We start from the raw sequence: 20,620 nt of genomic DNA, 5'->3' as shown, positions 1-20,620 counted from the left end.
TCGTTCAGAAGTTCCTTGCAGTTTCATCCGTAGCCTCGGCTGAAAATAAATAGATAAATAAAGGAAACAGATGTAAAGTGGAAGGTCAGGGAGATTGATGCATTTTGTGGATTCATGGCAGGCAGCTTGGATTTATCAATGCAAGACCCCTGTCAATGTAAACTGCGGTTACTTGGTGCTTTTTCACCTGCATCAATAGTTCAACACGCTTTGAATTCAAATTTAAAGGAATTGCGCTGGGTTTGGAAAAATAATGCTGCAAGTTTGAAGGGAACGTGATAAGCCAAAACCCGGTGAGATGCACTTGTGCGTTAGATCGTGAACCATCGGGATTTTCGAAAATTGAAATGTGTCCGTGTGTGCTTTAATTTACAAGGGTTTCTTTCCAGGCCATAATATCCATGAAGAGGGGGTTAGCCAACCCAGAGGTGTCTGTTAGATGCCTGACGGGGTAAGGTACATGGTCCGCTCTGCAACAATAAACATCGATCCATTTAAATAATGCGCCTGTAATTTGGAGCAGGTCAGAAGGAATATACCAAAAAAAAAGAAAAGAAAATGGGAACTTCCAGATAAGATCTCTTGACATTGTGTGAAGGAACCGCGGCCAAGTGCAGTTGCAGAATTTAAAAGCAACGAGCCTAGCTGGGCACGTGTGGGCGGGTGACAAACGGGAGTTGAAAAGATGAATGCTTGCAAACAGAGGAAGTAAATCTGCTACGAACTTTGAACATTGTAAATGGACAAAGTCAGAGGCAGTGAGGCGTAGCGACATGCGATGAGTGCCAGAAAATCGTGGGAGTTGCTTAGGTATCCAAACTTTACACATCAGTCGTAAAGTGCCCTTGGCGATCAGTTCAAAGTGCTTCCTTGCCAAATCCTGCTCCTCTTGCAGTACCGAGTGCCGTAACCTTTCTCCCTGCTTGCGTGCATTTGAGGTATCTGCGAACCCCGATTTACACCTCTTAAACCTCCAGTAAAGTTAGGTTGTTGTCTCTTTACAACTTATCTCTGCACAGAGCGGTGAGACAGTAATTCACTCAGTCTTTCTGCTGTTCCCCCCAGTGAACTTAGTGACGATTGTGATACTGTCCTGGGGAAAGTGCGGCCTCTCCACCTGCACCACTCGCTACCTGGTGGCCATGGCAACGGCGGATCTACTGACCATCATGTTTGCGGTGATATTGTGGCTGGTCGGTTATTATTACTTTCCCTGGACTTTCATGGACATCAGCCCCGTATGCAGCGCGATCGCTGCCCTGGGATTGGCAGCCACTGATCGTTCTGTCTGGTTCACCGTCAGTTTTACCTTTGATCGGTTTGTCACCATTTGCTGTCAGAAATAGAGAGCAAAGTACTGCACCGGGAAAACTGCGTCTGAGGTTCCGACGACAACCGGTGTTCTGCTCTGTTTGAATAATGTGCTGCAGTTGTTTCTATTGTAACCTATGAAAGTGATTGACAATATACCCTGGGACTGTTTGCAAGTGCCGAGCTACCGTACAGATCCCCGGTGTGTGGGACATGACTGTCTTACTACTGTTCTACTGCCAGTACTCCCGTTCGTGTTAATAGTACTGTTCAACGCTCTGACAATCAGACACATTTTAATGACAAGTCGCGTCCGTGAGGGGCTGAGGGGTCGAACAAGGCGGAGAACCGCAGTGAGCCGGAGATGGAGAGCAGGAGGAGGTCTGTGATTTTACTTCTCACCATCTCCGGAAGCTTCATCATCCTGTGGCCAGTAAATTTTCTGACTTCCTTTATAACAAAATTGCCGGATTGGATCAAAATAATTACAATGATTCAGAACACATTTTTCAACACACCGGATACATGCTGATGATATTAAGCTGCTGCACAAACACTTTTATTTATGGGGTATTATGAGAGCAGTTCATCAGCGCAGCGAAATATCCGCTCACGTCAATAATTCAAATAATTAATAAACAAAATATCTAAGCTCTTCTCAGTGGGGGTTATGGTGATTTCCATCTTAACACTGCAGAACTGACACCGGAGAACATGGCAGCGGGGAGAATAAAACTGGTTTAGAGCCCGAGAGAGGCACGGCACAGGGAAATACACATTCACACCTTCAGCCCGCGACATCCACCTCCTATCAATTATTGAACTCACCCTACCTTTTATGTTTATTCTCCCACCATATTCCGGCTCCTGTCACCGCCACAACCCTTTCGGCAATGACAAAGCGGGAGAGGATCCGGGGACATTCAAGTCCTAATCGGCAACATTGCATCTTATTTGTTACGTTAGTCTTTTGCATCAGAACGAAATGAACAAGAAAGCTTACTCTGCTGCAAGGAAAAATGTCACCTCGCTTCCTGATTTTTTTTTCATAAATTTCCGACCGTACAAACTGCACGTTGAATCTCCCCTGCATTCTCCGCAGTACAATCGTATGGTTAACGTTGTTTTATTTTTTTTCTCAGTTAAAACTGGTAAAACGTTGTCTATGGACATAAACAAAGAACTCATTTCTCAACTGCGATGAATATATGGACTATTCTAGCGGTGTTTATTATTGTCCTGCAGGTCTAATTGTTTAATGTTATTCTGTAGTGACTTTGGGATGATACCAGTCGTGTATATTACAACCGGGACAATTGTTCATGTATCACAGACTTTCATTTTCCTCTTTCAAGTCAGCATATTTTAGCTGCTTTTCACTTACTGATTTCTACGTGTTGTATTTGTCGGAATGGCTATACTGTATCCATCAAGTAAATTGTCTTTGCATGCTTATCCTGTGATATTATATCCGGACGAGGATCCACTCGCTCTAATAATGGATCGGTCGTAATTTAATTGTAAGGCTCCGGCTCCAAAACAGGATCAGGCTTGTATTTACAGTAATCTATAGTATCTTTCATGACTTTGCATCTTAAAACAAGATTTTGATGAATGATGCTTGCCACTTGATGACGCCTGTGTAAGTAACTAGATTGAAATCAAATGCTGTTGGATAGGTTCTCGTTTCAATTGGCAGATTCTGTTTCAGAGCCCGAGAGAGGCACAGCACACTTCGTAATGAATTTGTTAGTCTTTCAATGTGTATTTTTGTTATTTCTGTGTCAACCGCCTGGTCCTTATTTACACAAGGAACCACTCAGTTTCTGGGAGGAGGTCTCCAGCTTTGAGGCTGCCGTTGGACGCTTTCCTCATTTGCTCAGATCGTGGGGATCTCATCCGCGGACGATTTTGCTCATCTATTGGCTAGCTCTTTCTTCTATAGCAGTGTTTCCCAACCTATTTTAGCCCGAGTGCCGTGAGTCAAGGTGAACTGTCGAGCACCCTAGCGGCTAATTTATGCATCCCCAACAACGTCTGTTAGGTTGGTAAGGTCGGACGAGATTGCCGAGTGTCAGAGTCGTTGTGACGACGAATGTTCACTGCCTGCAGTGCTCTGCTTCTTCCTGTGTCCCAGCGCCACGTCTTTTTTTGGAAGTGTCTGCTCTGCTAACGGTCAGTCAGGTCTGGTGCCTCAAGTTAGAGGCAGCTTACCGCTCCATCAAGAATCTTGAACGCCCCCCGGCGAGTGTTATTTGTTCCTAAAGCCGTCTTAGGATACGTAACCGCCCCCAGAGGGAATAACTGTTCTATTGTGATAGTTTCTTCATGTTTCTGGGTTGACCTTACATTTCAGTTCAGAATAGCGCATGATCGGAGCTTGTTGAATCCTGTTTTCGTTGATGCAAATACATCCTTAGAAAAGTTACCGTCAGTGGGACAGAGGGAATGGAACTCCCTCAACATCTTGCTACCTCCTCTCTCTATAGTGTGCTCACCATATCTGTCACTCCTTTTCTCCCTACCCTTCACCCTCCTCACTCCTCAAAACACCTTCCTCTGTCTCTCTCCTCCATCTTCTCTTACTCTCCCTCTCCCCTCTTACCCTAATACACCCTCTCCCACTTCCTCGCCTCCCTGTCTTACTCCGCTCACCCCAACTTTTCCTCACTCTCACTTCTCTTCTCCCCTTTCTGTGTACAAACCGCACCGCGCACCCCGACACTGAATCTCAGCCCGAGTTCACTCCAGGATAGCATCCCGTCCTTTTTGATGTGCGATTGTGACAGCAACAAGATAAGTAGCCTGGGTAACAGCGGAATTTACTGGCATTTGGAGTTGGATGAAGCACAGGAGGGAGAGAAAGATTAGATTAGACTATAGGGACACACAGTCCTCTTTTATTGTCATTTAGTAATGCCTTTGCATTAAGAAATGATACAATGTTCCTCCAGTGTGATATCACAGAAACACAAAACAGACCAAGACTGAAAAACTGACAAAAAACACATAACTATAACATATAGTTACAACAGTGCAAGCAATACTGAAATTTGATAGAGAACAGACCATGGGCACGGTAAAAAAAAAGTCTCAAAGTCTCTCGAAAGTCCCATCATTTCACGCAGACGGTAGAAGGAAGAAAACTCTCCCTGCCATGAGCTTCCAGTGCCGCAAACTTGCCGATGCAGCATCCTGGAAGCACCCGGCCACAGTCCGACTCTGAGTCCATCCGAAAACTTCGAGCCTCCGACCAGCCCTCTGACACCGAGCACAGAGCACCATCTCTGCTGAGCACTTTGACCCCAACCCCGCCCGCCAGTAACAGGCAAAGCCGAGGATTTTGTCCTTCCCCTCCGGAGATTCTTGATCACACAGTAGCAGCAACAGCGAACCAGGCATTTCAGAAGTTACTCCAGACGTTCTTCTGTGCTTCTCACGTCTGTCTCCGTCAAATCAGAATTGTGCACGGCCCCTACTTACAAATACCGGTATCATACACCGGAGAGGCTGCGCGCTGCGTTGCACCACCATTTTCTCCTCCCCAGAGATCTAGAGGAAGAGGGAGAAGGAGAGAAGGGAAAGTGGGAGAGAGAGGGGGAGGGAGAGAGAGAGAGAGAGAGAGACAGAGAGAAAACAGGCTGAGTGGTGGTAGTGAAAGTGAGGGAGGGAGAAACTGAGTTACAGAAATAAGAGGCCGTTGGAGTGTTAGCCAGACAGACTGAGGAGAGATGGGAGGGAAGTAGCGGAGGCGAGAAACAGAGGGGAGAAAGATGGTGGCAACAACCAGTGAGGGGAGAGAATGGCGGGAAATGAGATGGATGTGGGAGAGAAGTAAACGGGAGCGAGTGAGGGGACAGAAAGAGGCGCGGGAGAGAACGACGGAGGAGAGAGATTGGAGGGAATAGAGATGGGGAAATAAACCGGGATAGAAAACAGGGATTGAGGCATGGGAGATAAACGAGGGAAAGGGATGGGCTCTTTGACATCTCTGCTGATCAGTGAGAGAGAAACGGACAGGGATCGAAAAGGGCTGCTCATTTTAAATGGAGACGTATGGAAATTTCTGAAATTCTAAATCTTCCATGTAAATTCCTTTAGGATCAGTGAAGTGTCTATCTATCTGAGAGTAAGCGGGTGGCTGGGTACATTGAGGTGGAGATAGAGGGGGATGGGAACAGATGCATAGATTAGACACGGCCGTGTTGAATAAACATAATATCATAAGACTTCCTCCTCCTCTCTCTTCTGAATTGATTTCCCTGTAGTCTGAGGGTGTACCACCAGTCCTGGGCTCTGCATTATGGGAAACGTCCTCTCCACATCCTCTCTATCTTGGCTTCTCAGTATTCAGGAAACAGCGCCCCCCCCCACCCCCATTATTCTAAACTCCAGTGGGAACAGGCAAAGAGACACCAAACACCATGAGCTGTGGTCTTGTTAATCAGCGTCAGGTGCAACACCTTGTTCAAGACCATCTGAAAATCCAAACAAACAACACCCACTGCCTTTCTCATTTCACCAAAGAATTCCAACAGATTCGTCTGAGAAGATTTCTCCTGAGGAAAACCATGCTGACTTTGGCTGTACACGGGAGGATTTAAAAGAACTGTCATGGAACAAAATCACTGGCAGGGTCCAGCCGGCCTGAGCTGACTCGCTACTGCAGGGGTCCCCAACTTTTTTGCACTGCGGACCGGTTTCATATTGACAATACTCTTGCGGACTGGCCAACCCGGGGGTGAGGGCGGTGGGTAGGGTTGCCAATGGACAAGAGTAGAGCCAAATACATTGTTTACAGAGACTACAATGACCATGAAGCCTTGCGCGGGCACCAGTGCGCATGCGTGTACCTGCCGATTTCTTCTAGAAATCGTTTTTGGCGATTCTGTTCGGGGGGGGTGGGAAGGGAGGTGTGAATCACAACCGGAATATAGGTGATAAGTGGCTACTACACTCAATTTTGTTTCTAAGAGCGTTTATCTAACGAATTTAATATTACACACACAGTGCATATTTTCCTCGCATGAATATAGCAATAAGTCAATTACCGTATCAGGGAAGGACAGGGGAGCTTGAAGTAAGTGTTGAACGAACTTCCAGTAGAAATGGTATAGGCAGGTTCAATATAATTTAAAGAAAAATTGGATAGGTATATGGACAGGAGAGGAATGGACTAGGTCAGTGGTCCATCGTTGGTGGGACTAGGTGAGAGTAGCGTTCAGCATGGACTAGAAGGGCAGAGATGGCCTGTTTCCATGCTGTAATTGTTATATGGTTATATAAGTCAATAGCATCATAACATTTTAAGTAACATTTGGATATTAAACACACAGCACATATTTTCCCCATATGAACATATAAATCATTGCAACACACCAATATTGCTGAATCAGTGGGAGCCCTGGGCTTGTTTCCCTGCAACCAGATGGTCCCATCGAGGGGTGATGGGACACAGCGATACTTGAACGGGGTTCCTTATGTCCAGTCCATTACACAATTTGGTTTTCATTGCATTCATTGCAGAGATATGTTGGAAATGGGAGCAACATTTTCAGTGCTTTCGTGGCTTTCTCAGGATATTCAGCCTTGACTTTGATCCAGAACGCCAGCAGAGATGTTATGTCAAACATACTTTGCAGCCCATCGTCATTTGCAAGCTCGAGGAGTTGATCTCCTTCCCGCGCTGACATGGATGACGTGCGGGTAATGACCTCGCGTGCGTTCAAGCTCAACAGTGCGTGACAGGGAATGAGGAACGGTGCAGCTGACTCATATCGCCAAATCATATCATTTCCTCGCGGACCGGTAGCGCATACTTTGCGGCCCGGTGGCTGGGGACCACTGCTCGACTGTACACTAGGTGTGTTATAAATTTACTAAGTACCAGAGACGGAGTTTAAAATAGAACTGACTGATTTGTCTCAGGTCAAGAATATTAAAACTCCAGTCCCATTAAAGGTGAATGTGCAGCAGAGGAAACTCCTCCCATGCCCAGTGACCAGGGTGCAGACTGGGTGTGGTGAGCAGCAGCAATAATTGCAGAGTTCAGCACCGACAGTCACTCTCGAAATAGCATTCAGCAACAGTGATGGACAAATATCCAGCATGCAGCTTATTGAAACTTTCTCCCCAGTGTGAATCCCGTAGGGTGTCATAAGGATAGATAACTGAATGAATCCTTTACCACATTCACAGCCGGTGAACAGCCTTTCCCCAGTGTGAACTCAATGATGCACATTTGGTTGATTTGGCTGAGAGAATCTCTTCCCAAAGTCCGAGCAGGTGATCAGCCACTACCCAGTGTGAACTGACTGGTGTCTCTGTAGTTGACTTGACCAAGTGAATCCCTTCCCACATACTGAGCAGGAGAACAGCCTCTCCCCAGTGTGAACTCGCTGATGTACCTTCAGGTGAGATGACTGAGTGAATCCCTTCCCGCAATTTGAGCAGGTGAATGGTCTCTCTCCAGTGTGAACTCTCTGATGTGCCTTCAGGTGGGATGAGCAAGTGAATCTCTTTCCACAGTCTGAGCAAGTGAACGGCCGCTCCCCAGTATGAACTGACTTGTGTGCTTGCAGGTGGGATAACTGGATGAATCCTTTCCCACAGTCTGAGCAGGTGAACGGCTTCTCTCCAGTGTGAATTCGCTGATGTTCCTTCAGTTTAGATGAGCAAGTGAATCCCTTCCCACAGTCCGCGCAGGTGAACGGCCACTCCCCAGTGTGAACTGACCAGTGTGCTTGTAGGTAGGATGACCGAGTGAATCCCTTCCCGCAGTCTGAGCAGGTGAACGGCCTCTCTCCAGTGTGAACACTCTGATGTACCTTCAGTTTAGATGACTGAGTGAATCCCTTCCCACACACTGAGCAGGTGAACGGCCTCTCCCCAGTGTGAACTGAATTGTGTAGCAGTAGTTGGGATGACCGAGTGAATCCCTTCCCACAGTCCGAGCAGCTGAACGGCCACTCCCCAGTGTGAACTGACCAGTGTGCTTGTAGGTAGGATAACCGAGTGAATCCCTTCCCGCAGTCTGAGCAGGTGAACGGCCTCTCTCCAGTGTGAACACTCTGATGTACCTTCAGTTTAGATGACTGAGTGAATCCCTTCCCACACACTGAGCAGGTGAACGGCCTCTCCCCAGTGTGAACTGAATTGTGTAGCAGTAGTTGGGATGACCGAGTGAATCCCTTCCCACAGTCCGAGCAGGTGAACGGCCTCTCCCCAGTGTGAATTCGCTGATGTACCTTCAGTTTAGATGAGCAAGTGAATTCTTTTCCACAGTCTGAGCAGGTGAATGGCCTCTCCCCAGTATGAACTGACTTGTGTACCAGTAGTTCAGATGACTGAGCAAATCCCTTCCCGCAGTCTGAGCAGGTGAATAGCTTCTCCCCGGTGTGAAGTCGCTGATGTACCTTCAGTTGGGATGAGCAAGTGAATCTCTTTCCACAGTCTGAGCAAGTGAACGGCCGCTCCCCAGTGTGAACTGACTTGTGTGCTTGCAGGTGGGATAACTGGATGAATCCTTTCCCACAGTCTGAGCAGGTGAACGGCCTCTCTCCAGTGTGAATTCGCTGATGTTCCTTCAGTTTAGATGAGCAAGTGAATCCCTTCCCACAGTCTGAGCAGGTGAACGGCCTCTCCCCAGTGTGAACTCGCTGATGTACCTTCAGGTGAGATGACTGAGTGAATCCCTTCCCGCAATCTGAGCAGGTGAACGGCCTCTCTCCAGTGTGAACTCGCTGATGTGCCTTCAGGTGGGATGAGTAAGTGAATCTCTTTCCACAGTCTGAGCAAGTGAACGGCCGCTCCCCAGTGTGAACTGACTTGTGTGCTTGCAGGTGGGATAACTGGATGAATCCTTTCCCACAGTCTGAGCAGGTGAACGGCCTCTCTCCAGTGTGAATTCGCTGATGTTCCTTCAGTTTAGATGAGCAAGTGAATCCCTTCCCACAGTCCGTGCAGGTGAACGGCCACTCCCCAGTGTGAACTGACCAGTGTGCTTGTAGGTAGGATGACCGAATGAATCCCTTCCCGCAGTCTGAGCAGGTGAATAGCTTCTCCCCGGTGTGAAGTCGCTGGTGTACCTTCAGTATAGATGAGCAAGTGAATCCCTTCCCACAGACTGAGCAGGTGAACGGCCTCTCTCCAGTGTGAACTCGCTGATGTATGTTCAGTTGAGATGAGCAAGTGAATCCCTTCCCACAGACTGAGCAGGTGAACGGCCTCTCTCCAGTGTGAACTCGCCAATGTACCTTCAGTTTAGATGAGCAAGTGAATCCCTTCCCACAGTCTGAGCAGGTGAATGGCATCTCCCCGGTGTGAACTCGCTGATGTATCTTCAGTTTAGATGAGTAAGTGAATCCCTTCCCACAGTCCGAGCAGGTGAACGGCCACTCCCCGGTGTGAACTCGTTGGTGAGCCATTAGGCCAGATGACCAAGTGAATCCTTTACCACAAGTTCAGCGGATGACCAGCCTCTGCTCAGTATGAACTGACTCATGTGTCCAAAGGTGGGTAGACCGACTGAGTCCCTTCTCACACACAGAACAGGTGAATTCGCTGATGCACCTTCAGTTGAAATGACCAAGTGAATCCATTCCCACTGCCTGAGCAGATGAACGGCCTCTCCCCATATGTAAAATGACGGGCATGCCAGTCGGTCAGATGACAATCCCTCCCCACAGTCTGAGCAGGAAGGATGATCGAGTGAATCCCTTGCTCCTCTTCTTAAGTATCTGGACAGAGACAGCAAAACTGGCGTGTTGTGTTCGAGATTCACGTAGACAAATTCCTTGCCATTTTTAACCTGTAAAAAGATTTACAAAATCCATCAATAGGTGTAGGACAACATTTCAGATGAGATTACTTGAGTTATCAAGGTGTGATCTGGCATCTCACTGTTACAGTGAAGTTCAACCCAAGTTGGAGAGAGAAATCATCTTCTAACTGGGCACAGTGCTGGTATCTGGAATGACCATCAAATTCTCTGATGCTCTTCCTGTCTCTGTAAGAATGGGGCATTTCTGCCATCTCCAACCAGTGACCTGGCTCAGTTTGACTCTCTCCATTGGTATTATTCCCTGTTCTCATTGAGCTGCATGGGTTCCTGGCCCCACAGTAACTGAAACACTCACACACAAATAGCCGGCAGTGCATTCCACGCACCCACCACTCTCTGTGTAAAAAAACCTACCCCTGACATCTTCTCAGTATCAATTTCCAAGCACCTTAAAGCGATACCCCCTCGTGTCCACACGATTAATGCCCCTCATCATCTTGTGCACCTAAAAAAGGCTCTAAACATCAACAAGGAAATTATACATTGCTCTGAGGATTTGCCAGAAGTACTGTATACAAAATTATGAGGGTATAGATAGGGTAAATGCAAGCAGCTGTTTCCACTGAGGTTGGGGGGGTGACAACCCGAGGTCATGGGTAAGTGGGGAAGGTGAAAATTTAATGGGAACATTTGGAAAAGCTCTTTACTGAAATGGTTGTGAAAGTGTGGAATGAGATGCCAGAACAAGTAGCGAATATGAGCTCGGTTTCACTATTTAAAGGAAGTTTGGATGGGAGCCTGGATGGTAGGGGTAAGGAGGGCGATGGTCCCGGTGCAAGTGGTCGTATAAGACAGCTTAAATATTTTCTTCAGCATTGACTAGATGGGCCAAATAACCTGTATCTGTACTGAACTTCGCCATGTTACTATGACAGAGAGGCTGGTCAAACTTGTCTGGAAGGGAAAAGGTAGGAGTGACAATGGAGCAGCAATGGCTGGAGCTTCTGGGAGCAATTTGGGAGCTGAGTGATCGATACATCCCAAAGAAGTTGAAGCATCGGAAAGACAGGAGGACACAACTGTGGATGAAATGAGAAGCCAAAGCCAACATAAAAGCCAAAGAGAGGGCAAACAAAAGAGCAAAAACTATTGGGAAGCTTTTAGAAACCAACAGAAGACAACTAAAAAAATGTCAGATGAGCTCAGGGCGTGGAATTATGATATTGTAGTCATTAATGAGTCTTGGTTGCACCCAACAGTCTGAGGCATTTGGAGGAATAAAATGTCCGGGGCCTCAATATCTTTTGAAAACCAAGGTACCCTGCATCAGCCATCTTTCAGCTTTTATTCTGGCAGGCACATACAAACTTGACACCCTCAAAATTTCACTTCTGAATGCCTCCCACTTACCAAGTACTCCTTTGCCAGAAAACAGCCTGTCCCAAACCACACTTGTCAGATCCTTTCTGATACCATCAAAATTGACCTTTCTCCAATTTAGAATCTCAACCCATGGCCCAGACCTCTCTTTTTCCATATTTACTTTGAATCTCATGGCATTATGATCACTATTTTCTGTCACCAGCCCTGGAATATTTCCGAACAGGTTATTGCACACTTCTACATCCGAAATTCTACGTACTGATTAAGGGCACATTTGACAACCTCTACCCCATCTAGGCCTTTTACAGTATGGGAGTCCAGGTCAATATATGGAAAGTTAAAAGCACTTACTGGATCAACCTTTGTTTCTTGGCATGGTTTGTGATCTCTCTACAAATTTGTTCCTCTAAATCCTTCAGACTGTTGGGTGCAACCAAGTCCCAATAATGGCTACAATATCATAATTCCCTGTCCTGAGCTCATCTGGATTTCCTACGATGCTTCTTGCATTGTGATATACACAACTAAGCACATCATCACACCATGCTCAACTATTTGATTGCTGACTCTATCTGAGGTCTGAACAACATCTGACTGGTGTCAAGAAAACAACCTCTCGCTCATTGTCACAAAAACAAAGGAGCTGATTGTGGATGACAGGAGGAATGGAGACAGGCTAACCCCTATTGACACCAATGGATCTGGGGTTGGGAGGGTGAACAGCTTTAAGTTCCTCGGCATAAACATCACCGAGGATCTCACATGGTCTGTACATACCGGCTGTGTTGTGAAAAAAGCACAAAAACACCTCTTTCACCTCAGACGGTTAAAGAAGTTTGGGATGGGGCCCCAAATCCTAAGGACTTTCTACTGGAACACAACTGCGAGCATCCTGATTGGCTGCATCATTGCCTGATATGGCAACCGTACTTCCCTTAATCGCGGGAACCGTACTTCCGTTAATTGCAGGAACCTGCAGAGACTGGTGCGGACAGCCCAGCACATCTGTCGATGTGAACTTCCCACTATTCAGGACATTTACAGAGACATCTGTGTAAAAAGGGCCCAAAGGATATTGGAGACCCAATTCACCACAACCACAAACTGTTCCCACTGCTACCATCCAGGAAACGGTACCACAGCAAAAGGACCAACAGGCTTCGGGACATCATCTTCCACCAGGCCATCAGACTGATCAACTCATGCTGATACAATTGCACTTGTATGTTATTCTGACTGTCCTATGAACAAATTATTTGTTACAAGGTACTATAAATTACATATTGCACATTTACATGTAGACGTAACGTAAAGATTTCTACTCCTCATGTATATGAAGGATGTATGTAATAAAGTCAATTCAATTGATTTCACCCTCTCCACTATCTGTTCTGTCATTCTGGCTCCCATTCCTCCTACAACTTATTTTAACCATATCACCCCATTCCCCCCACACTAGCAAGCCTTACCACTAGGATATTAGACCCCTCTTGTTCTGTTCCCCTAACTAACGAATCCCCTATCATCCCTTTGATTTTCCCCTGTCAGTAATCCTCCTCCCCCAACAGTTTCTAAAGCGGTCCACCTGTTGTTGTGTGGGATAGCAACAAAAGTACTCTGCAATGGCTATTTAACCTCATTCCCCTTCCCGACTCGCACCCAGTTTCCTGTGTCCTGCACCTTGGCTGTAACTCACCTCCCTTCATGTCATATTTATCACCCCCTCCAACTCCTGGATGATCTGGAATTCATCCATTTCAAGTTACAGCTCCTTAAAGTGCAGGGTTACAAGCTGCAGCTGGATGTACATCTTGTAGGTGAGGGCATCAGGGACACTGGAGGTCTCCCCACCTTCCCACCAATGTCCCCTCTAATTTGTCATGACCAGTGTGCACATCAATCTTGTACCGTATATTTTTTACCCAGTAACAACATGTGCATAGTGAATTTTATATAGAGAGGTATTCATTTTAACAGCTAGCAAATCACTGTCTATAAGAACTTTGATCTCCTCTGGGTTTGTTTAAGTTCATCTGCACTCTCACGCAACCCATGTAGCAGGCCTGTAACAGATAACGAAGGATTTTCTCATCAGAGCTTTTGCACATTATCCATATATGGCTTGCTTGCTAAATTATGCTTTAAAAAGTCAGATTTCCAAGTATCACTCCACTTCTTCCCAATTGTAAATTCTCCAGCAACTTTTGCATCACCACAATACACACAGGTGACACCGGTTTCTACATTGCACATAAATATTTCCTCTGAACCCTCCGAGGAATTGAGCATCTATAAAAAACCTATGGGGTACGTAACAGCATACTCTAGGGGAAGAGATGGGGAAATACATATGCCAACTAACCAAAATTTTCCAAGCATTACATTCACAGGTACGACAGGCTTGCAAGGAAGGGAACTACCCCGCAGAGAGGAGTTACTATCCCACCATAGAACCTGGGGATTTTGTCCTGATGAAGAACTGGGATCGAGGGAATCTCGGACCTCGGTGGAGAGGACCACATCAGGAGTTACTGACCACTCCCACGGCTGTGAAACTGAAGGGGCAATCTCGGTGGATACAGTGAACAGACACCAAATTTGTTACTGACGGAACTGAGTAGAAGGACTCTCTCGGACAAAAGGAAAATGTATTGGCTGATAGTGGTGTTTGTGTTCATGTCTTTGAGAGGGCTCACCCCAGCATCCGGGGGCCCCCATGTTAACATCTTTCTGTCTCTCTGTCACATCTAAGCCAAACAGGTAGAACTAGGTGTCTGCTGGGTTTGTACTGAAATTCCCCAGCATGGTAAAACTATGATTCCAATGTCAGTAATCCCGCTCAACCAGAGCGAGGAACTCTCAGCCACGGCTTTCATAAACAACACCCGGGGAAGAGGGGTGAGGAGCTATGTTCTAGTCAGAGATGACTGTGGCTGTCAGTGTTTTGAGGGATGCTATCTCAGGCCCCCACCAAACGGAACTTCCTATACTGGGAAACATGCATCCTGGCCATACTTGCAGGTGCCCAGCATTGCAGAGGAATAACTGAGACCGAGCGATTTTGGATGATTGCTTTTCTCTCCTATGAAGTAGCCAGGAATTCACGAGAGATAATCAATTTGGCTACAGCACTTGAGGAGCTGGCCACAATACTGCAGGGGCCCTGACAGAAACACAGGCCCAAGTAACAGAAATATCCACTGAAATGACTGCAATCCGGCACACAGTCCTACAGAATTGTATGGCTTCAGATTTTATCCCAGCTGAGAAAGGGTGAACCTGTGCTATTATTGACACAGAATGCTACACCTATATCCCTGATGAGTCTACTAACATTACATCCCTCTCCGAGCACACTGCCGAGGAGACTGCAGCATTAAGAAAGTTGGACAGGATTTACATGGGGTCACCAAAGGGTCAAAATGATGGTCTTCGAAGGCCTGTTCGGTGATATGTGGGGCATGATATTGCATTATGGCCTAATAGTTCTACATGTCATTGTTATAATTACTGTTGTACGCTGTTATTACCCACTGATATGTCAATGCTGTACTCGGTTGCTTTCTCTGTGAAAAATTACTGCTTTGTTGATCATGTAATGATCAAAAGGAGGGAATGATAAAGTATGTAAAAGGGTTAACACATGGTTAAACGATAGCAGCCTGTTTTTCTGAAAGAAACTGCTGATGGTCAACAGATGTGCTAAGCCACGCTGAGCCATATTTCTGCTTGAGGGTAGCTAGCTGGGGTTTCAGGATGCTTATCTCCTTGTGCACTCATGTGTAGAGATAGGACAGATTCAGTCTGTTCTGTGTGTGTAAGCCATTATGACTATTTTGTAATTTGTCTTTAGCAAATAACTTTGACTCCAGCCTGTCTTGTGTGGGGGGTATCTGGACGGATATATCTGTGGTGTAAGGGGAATTGTTAGTCAGTTAGTGGATTGGGCAGGAACAGTCATGGACTGTTCCTGTTTGAGCGAATAACTGAATAGCCCCGGGTGCTTGGAATAAATAGTTTGTACTTATACGATCTCTGAGTGACTTTATCCGGATTCAACTTCCACAGAATGGGAGTGGTTTTAAAGGGCTGGGCTGCTGGAAGCACATTACCAGACCTGGAGTGATTGCAACTGGGTCTGACAGAGGCATAACTGGCTCTTCTGGGAACATTCAGTCTCACCCCAACTATTTCCTACCATCCTTTGTACAAGTATGCAACGTCTAAAAGACCAGTGTTTGAGTAAATGAGACTCACCAAACTTTCCCCTGACTGAATCACTGGGTTCTCCGAGTCAGATGGATCCTCTCCAGCTGATGCTCTCAACCCTCGGGCTGATTCTCTTGTTGCCGTTCCCTGATCTTCAGTAGTGGTTTGCTTCCAGTTGGGGTTTTTCTTCCAATAAATCTCTCACCGCAGGTCTAACTTTAACGTGAAAGATAATGAAGCACAATAACAATAAAAAGGAGAAAAAAACATTTCTGTTTAATGTTACTAAGAACAAAACTCACTGAAATTTAAACATTGAAGGCAGATATAATGATCTCAGTGAACAATCTATTATTGTCCCTCACACGTCACAAAACGATGTGGGATAAGAACAACCCATCATTCAGTCATGGTAAGACATAAGACACAGGAACAGAATTAGGTGAGTCAATCCATCTGGTCTGCCTCACCACTCAACCATAGCTGATTTTTATTCCAACACCATATTCCTGCCTTCCTCCTGTAACACCGAAGTTACTTAGCAATCATGAATATATTAATCTCTGTCAAAAATATACCCGAATGGCAGCCTCAACCAAAATCTGTGGCAACAAATCCTACAGATCAGACATCTTTTGGCCAAAACATTTTTCTCATGTCAGTCTTAAAGGGAAGCATCTTTATTCTGAGACTGTGCTGTCAGATCACAGACTCTCCGTCTAATGGAAACATCCTCTCCATGTCCACTGTATCCAGGCTTTTCAGCTTTCAAGAGGTTTACTTGACCATACATCCCTCCACCACCCCAACTGTCCCTCTGAACTACATCCAGCACAGGCCCAGAACCATGAAATTCTCCTCATACATAATGCCGATCATTCCTCAGATTATTCTTGTAAATCTTGTTTGCAACAACTGTACAAACACATTTCCAGGAATAATAGACAAATTGGTACCAGGATAATTTAGGGGGAAATGTTGTGCTTTCTTTACTGTTTTACTGTTACATACCTTGTGGGTATCTTGTGACTGTCTTATGACCATGAAGTAATGGAGTATCTTGTGAGCATGATGTAATTGCGTTGTGATGGTGGGGTCAAGTAATTTTCCTGCCAGTGTGAGGCCATGTGATGACCTGTTCCAACAGGTATACATGGGGAAACCCCTGTTGTTACGGAGTTAGTTCATCAGTTTTGGTTCGTCAGTTGGTTTTGCTGCGTAATCATCTCATGACGTAGTTTTGTTTCAAAGCAAAGTTTTACTCTCTATTTTAAGGTAAAACCGTTGTTCTGGCAGTTTCGCCAATCGCTGCCAGGTTTTGTTTGTTTACCTTTGCAGTCTAGTGTCGGAGAGTGAAGACCTTTACCAAACTACAGGAACCTGAAGGATTGAGTAAAGGTTGTGTCATTTGGCGGTTTCATAAAAGATCGACCTTATTGAATCTTCGTTCAGAATTAGTGATCTGCATCTGAGATAACCCCTGCAAGCTTGGGAAAGGTTTGTGCAGTGTTCAGCATCCAGAAAAAGGTCAGTTCCTTTAATCCGTTTTATTTCCTTTGACATGAATCCTTTGGACAGAATCAGCAGTAACGTCACATCTTTGAAGAAATCCGTTTCCAGAGAAGTCTCTCCTTATTGACTGCGTAAATCACTTGGACTTTCAAATTTACCACTTTAAGACTGTGTTCGAATTTACCTCTTTAAGAACTGTTCCAGAGTTTGGCTGTTTGTTAAATTGCCATATAGCAGTTAACTTCCGGTTAAGTTAGTCGTTAGTTTACTTTTCACTATGGTTGAGCAGAGTTTAATAAATATTTCAGTTTGTTTATTAAAACCTGACTCAATTCTATATTCATAGTTGCCGACCACATAACACTGCCATATACAGTAGTATCAACTATTAATTCAGTATCTGTGTATTACTGGAGGACCGTCAGTGACCGTCGTTGATTCCTTCACCCATCTGGTTCCATCTCCTCATCCCCTGCCCATCTTGTTCAAGCTCTGTCCAGCCTGTATCCCACCACCTCAATGATATATATCAACAATCTCTCTTCTGCCGTTGTCTTCATTTTGTCTCACTGAGTTATATCTGAAATAGGTGTTTGTTACCTGCAAGTACCAGAGTATTTATTGAGTACAGCATCAGGTAGGGTAAAGACAGCCATTACAATTTTTAGCTTCAACGTTACCAGATGTCCGCTGTGTTAATCTTTGTCAGGAGGAGACTTGGAAGTAGAAATAACAGGTTGATAGTGGGGTGGGGGGGATGTTGTGAGCATTGACTGTATCATCGCTGTGTCGGAATGAAGGCAAAACTAATGAATGTGGGCATTACATTTGTGCAACTTTGTTCAGGTTTGAACTTTGTTCAAACATCTTGTAATCAGTCAATAGTTGAGCATCATTGCATCATTTGAAGTAAAAAGAGAAAATGCTGGAAACATTCAGCAGATCGGGCAGCATCTTGGACAGTCCCAGTTCTGATACTGGGCCTTCCACAGTTTCTCTTTCCACACATCCAATCTGATGTACCAAGTTTCCTGCACTTTAACATAAAACTTAAATTAAAAGCACATTATTCCTGTTAGCTTGAAGGAAATGTGATGATTGCGTTGGGCAATATCCCATTTTCTTCATCTCCAACCATGCCACCAGATCTGAACCCACTGTAAGGATTTATATCTCACAAAAGGCTGTACGAACCCGTGTCCTTCTCTGGTGCAGAGGTCACTGACACCCTCTTCCCAATCTGCACTCGCAGCCCATGCTGGTGACAGCTGTTCCCAGATTCTGGGACTCTGCAAGAAACACAATGTTAACAGTAAGATAGACAGTAATTAATATGAAGATAGTATTGTTGCTTCCTGAAAGGACATGAGAGCTAAGCTGTCTGATCCAATTGACCAGATCCTCCCTTGTTTACAACTTAATTTGCCCCATGCCCATTCTCCCCGGGTCACGCAGCATCCGATAACACCCTGTACCCCAACCTCCCTCTACGCTGCCAATTGCCAACATCCTTCCCACCATGCAGCCCGCACCCACACATGTAGACAGATCCCCTTCACCCACATCCACCCTCCCAGCTGGGGACGCACAGCTAGCTGATCCCACAATCCCAGCTCGGGCACAAAACTGGGGCTGCAGACTGGAGAGCCTGAAGCCTCTGGCTGTCCGGCAGAGCTCGGTCCCAGCCCTTTCCCACTGCAACCCACACTCAATTTACGCAAACCCGAGATCAGCCCCTTCCTCACCGCCTCACGTATAGGAGAACCGCTGGGGTTGGCACCACACCTGTGCTTTGAGGGGGTCCACCGCGGCACCATTCGTGGCCGGAGATCGCAGCATCTGCGGGTTTCATTTCGAGGCCCCGTCCGCCACACACTTGGCGCATGCTCACTTTTCCTGGGTGGGCGGCGTTTTTCCCTATTCTGTGTTGGGATAGTCTGTGGGGTCGGCATTGGGAGAGGACCCTCGCCCCTGGAGCAGTGAGCCGGCGGAAGCATCACCAGCACAGGTTGAATTTCTTTCTTTTCAAATCTTTTTGTTGTTATATTATACAGAAAAAATAACAAGTACATTGAAGTAACAACACTTACAATGTCTCAAAAAAGACATTATCTTAAAGACTGAAAAAAAATTTGTGATATCAAAAAAACCTACTAAACAGAAAAGTGAGAAAAAATATAGAACCCATTAGGTGTACAACCCCAGAGTCATGTGTCATACAAAAGCTTCTAAAAATAAACATCAAACCGCCAGCAAGAAAAGAAAATATACTAAAAAATTTACAATTAGATCGTGGAAAAATTATATCAATTAGCTCAAATGATAATAATGAGCAAATGAGCCCCATCTTTTCTCAAAATCAAATAAAGGTTCAAAGGTTTGACTTCTAATTTTCTCCAAACTAAGACATAGCATCACTTGAGAGAACCATTGTAATGAAATGGGAGCTGATGTATCCTTCCACTTCAACAAAATGGCCCTCCTAGCTATCAATGTAACAAATGCAATAACATGTTGGTTAGACACAGAAATACCATGAATATTTTGAGGAATTATTCCAAAAAAGCACAGTTAATTTATTAGGTTGTAGATTAATTTTAAGTGCTTTAGAAATTGTTGAAAAAAAACGTCCAGAACTGTTCCAATATAGAACAAGACCAAAACATATGTGTCAGTGTAGCTATCTCAGTTTTACATTTATAGCAATGACTATCAACATTAGAAAAGATTTTAGAAAGTCTCTTCTTCGTCAGATGATAACGATGTACAATTTTAAATTGAATCAATGAATGGCTACCACAAATTGAAGAAGAGTTAACCAACTTCAAAATCCGCATCCAATCCTCTGTCATAAAAGTCAAATTAAGTTCCTTTTCCCAATCTTGTTTAATCTTAGATAAAGGACGCTTATCCCATTGTAATAATAAACTATAAATTCTTCCAATAGATCCCTTGATCAGACGATTCACAATCATGATAGTATCTAACAGGTCAGCCTTCAATATGTAAGGAAAATTACTTCAATACTTCTGTAAAAAATGTCTAACTTGAAGGTATTGCAGGAAGTGTGATTATGAAAGAGAATATGTATCAATTAATTGTTCAATAGACATCAATCTATCTTCTTTAAATAAATCCAAAAAAAGAATTAATACCTTTAACTTTCCAAAGGAAAAAAAAAATTGGATCTCTCAAAATAGGCTTAAAAAAAGTAATTTTGAAAAATTAAACTACAAAGTTTAAATTTTTTAAGATTAAAAAAATTGCAGAACTGGAGTCAAATTTGTAAAGAATACTTAATCACAGGATATAGGTTTAAATTAACAACTTTAACTAATTGCATAGATAAAGCAGCTTCCAATAATGAGATTAAATAAAACTGTTTTACAACTTTCAGTTCCAGGTCTACCCAAATTGGCTGAT

General features: G+C 44.8%; 1 protein-coding gene across 1 annotated transcript; it reads right to left on the bottom strand.

Moving 5' to 3' along the window:
• Positions 1-7,443: 7,443 nt before the first annotated feature.
• LOC140208572 (uncharacterized) lies at positions 7,444-17,344 on the bottom strand. The gene is made up of 2 exons (XM_072277329.1): positions 15,734-17,344; positions 7,444-10,120 (listed from the first exon to the last, which is right to left on the bottom strand). The coding sequence occupies exon 2, from the start codon at positions 9,735-9,737 to the stop codon at positions 7,608-7,610; it is 2,130 nt and encodes a 709-aa protein (XP_072133430.1). The 5' UTR covers positions 9,738-10,120; positions 15,734-17,344; the 3' UTR covers positions 7,444-7,607.
• Positions 17,345-20,620: the final 3,276 nt, after the last annotated feature.

The sequence above is a fragment of the Mobula birostris genome, chromosome 13, assembly GCF_030028105.1.
Source record: "Mobula birostris isolate sMobBir1 chromosome 13, sMobBir1.hap1, whole genome shotgun sequence".
NCBI lineage: Eukaryota > Metazoa > Chordata > Chondrichthyes > Myliobatiformes > Myliobatidae > Mobula > Mobula birostris.
Note: the sequence above shows the minus strand (reverse complement) of the source record. Positions and strands in the feature narration are given on the sequence as shown.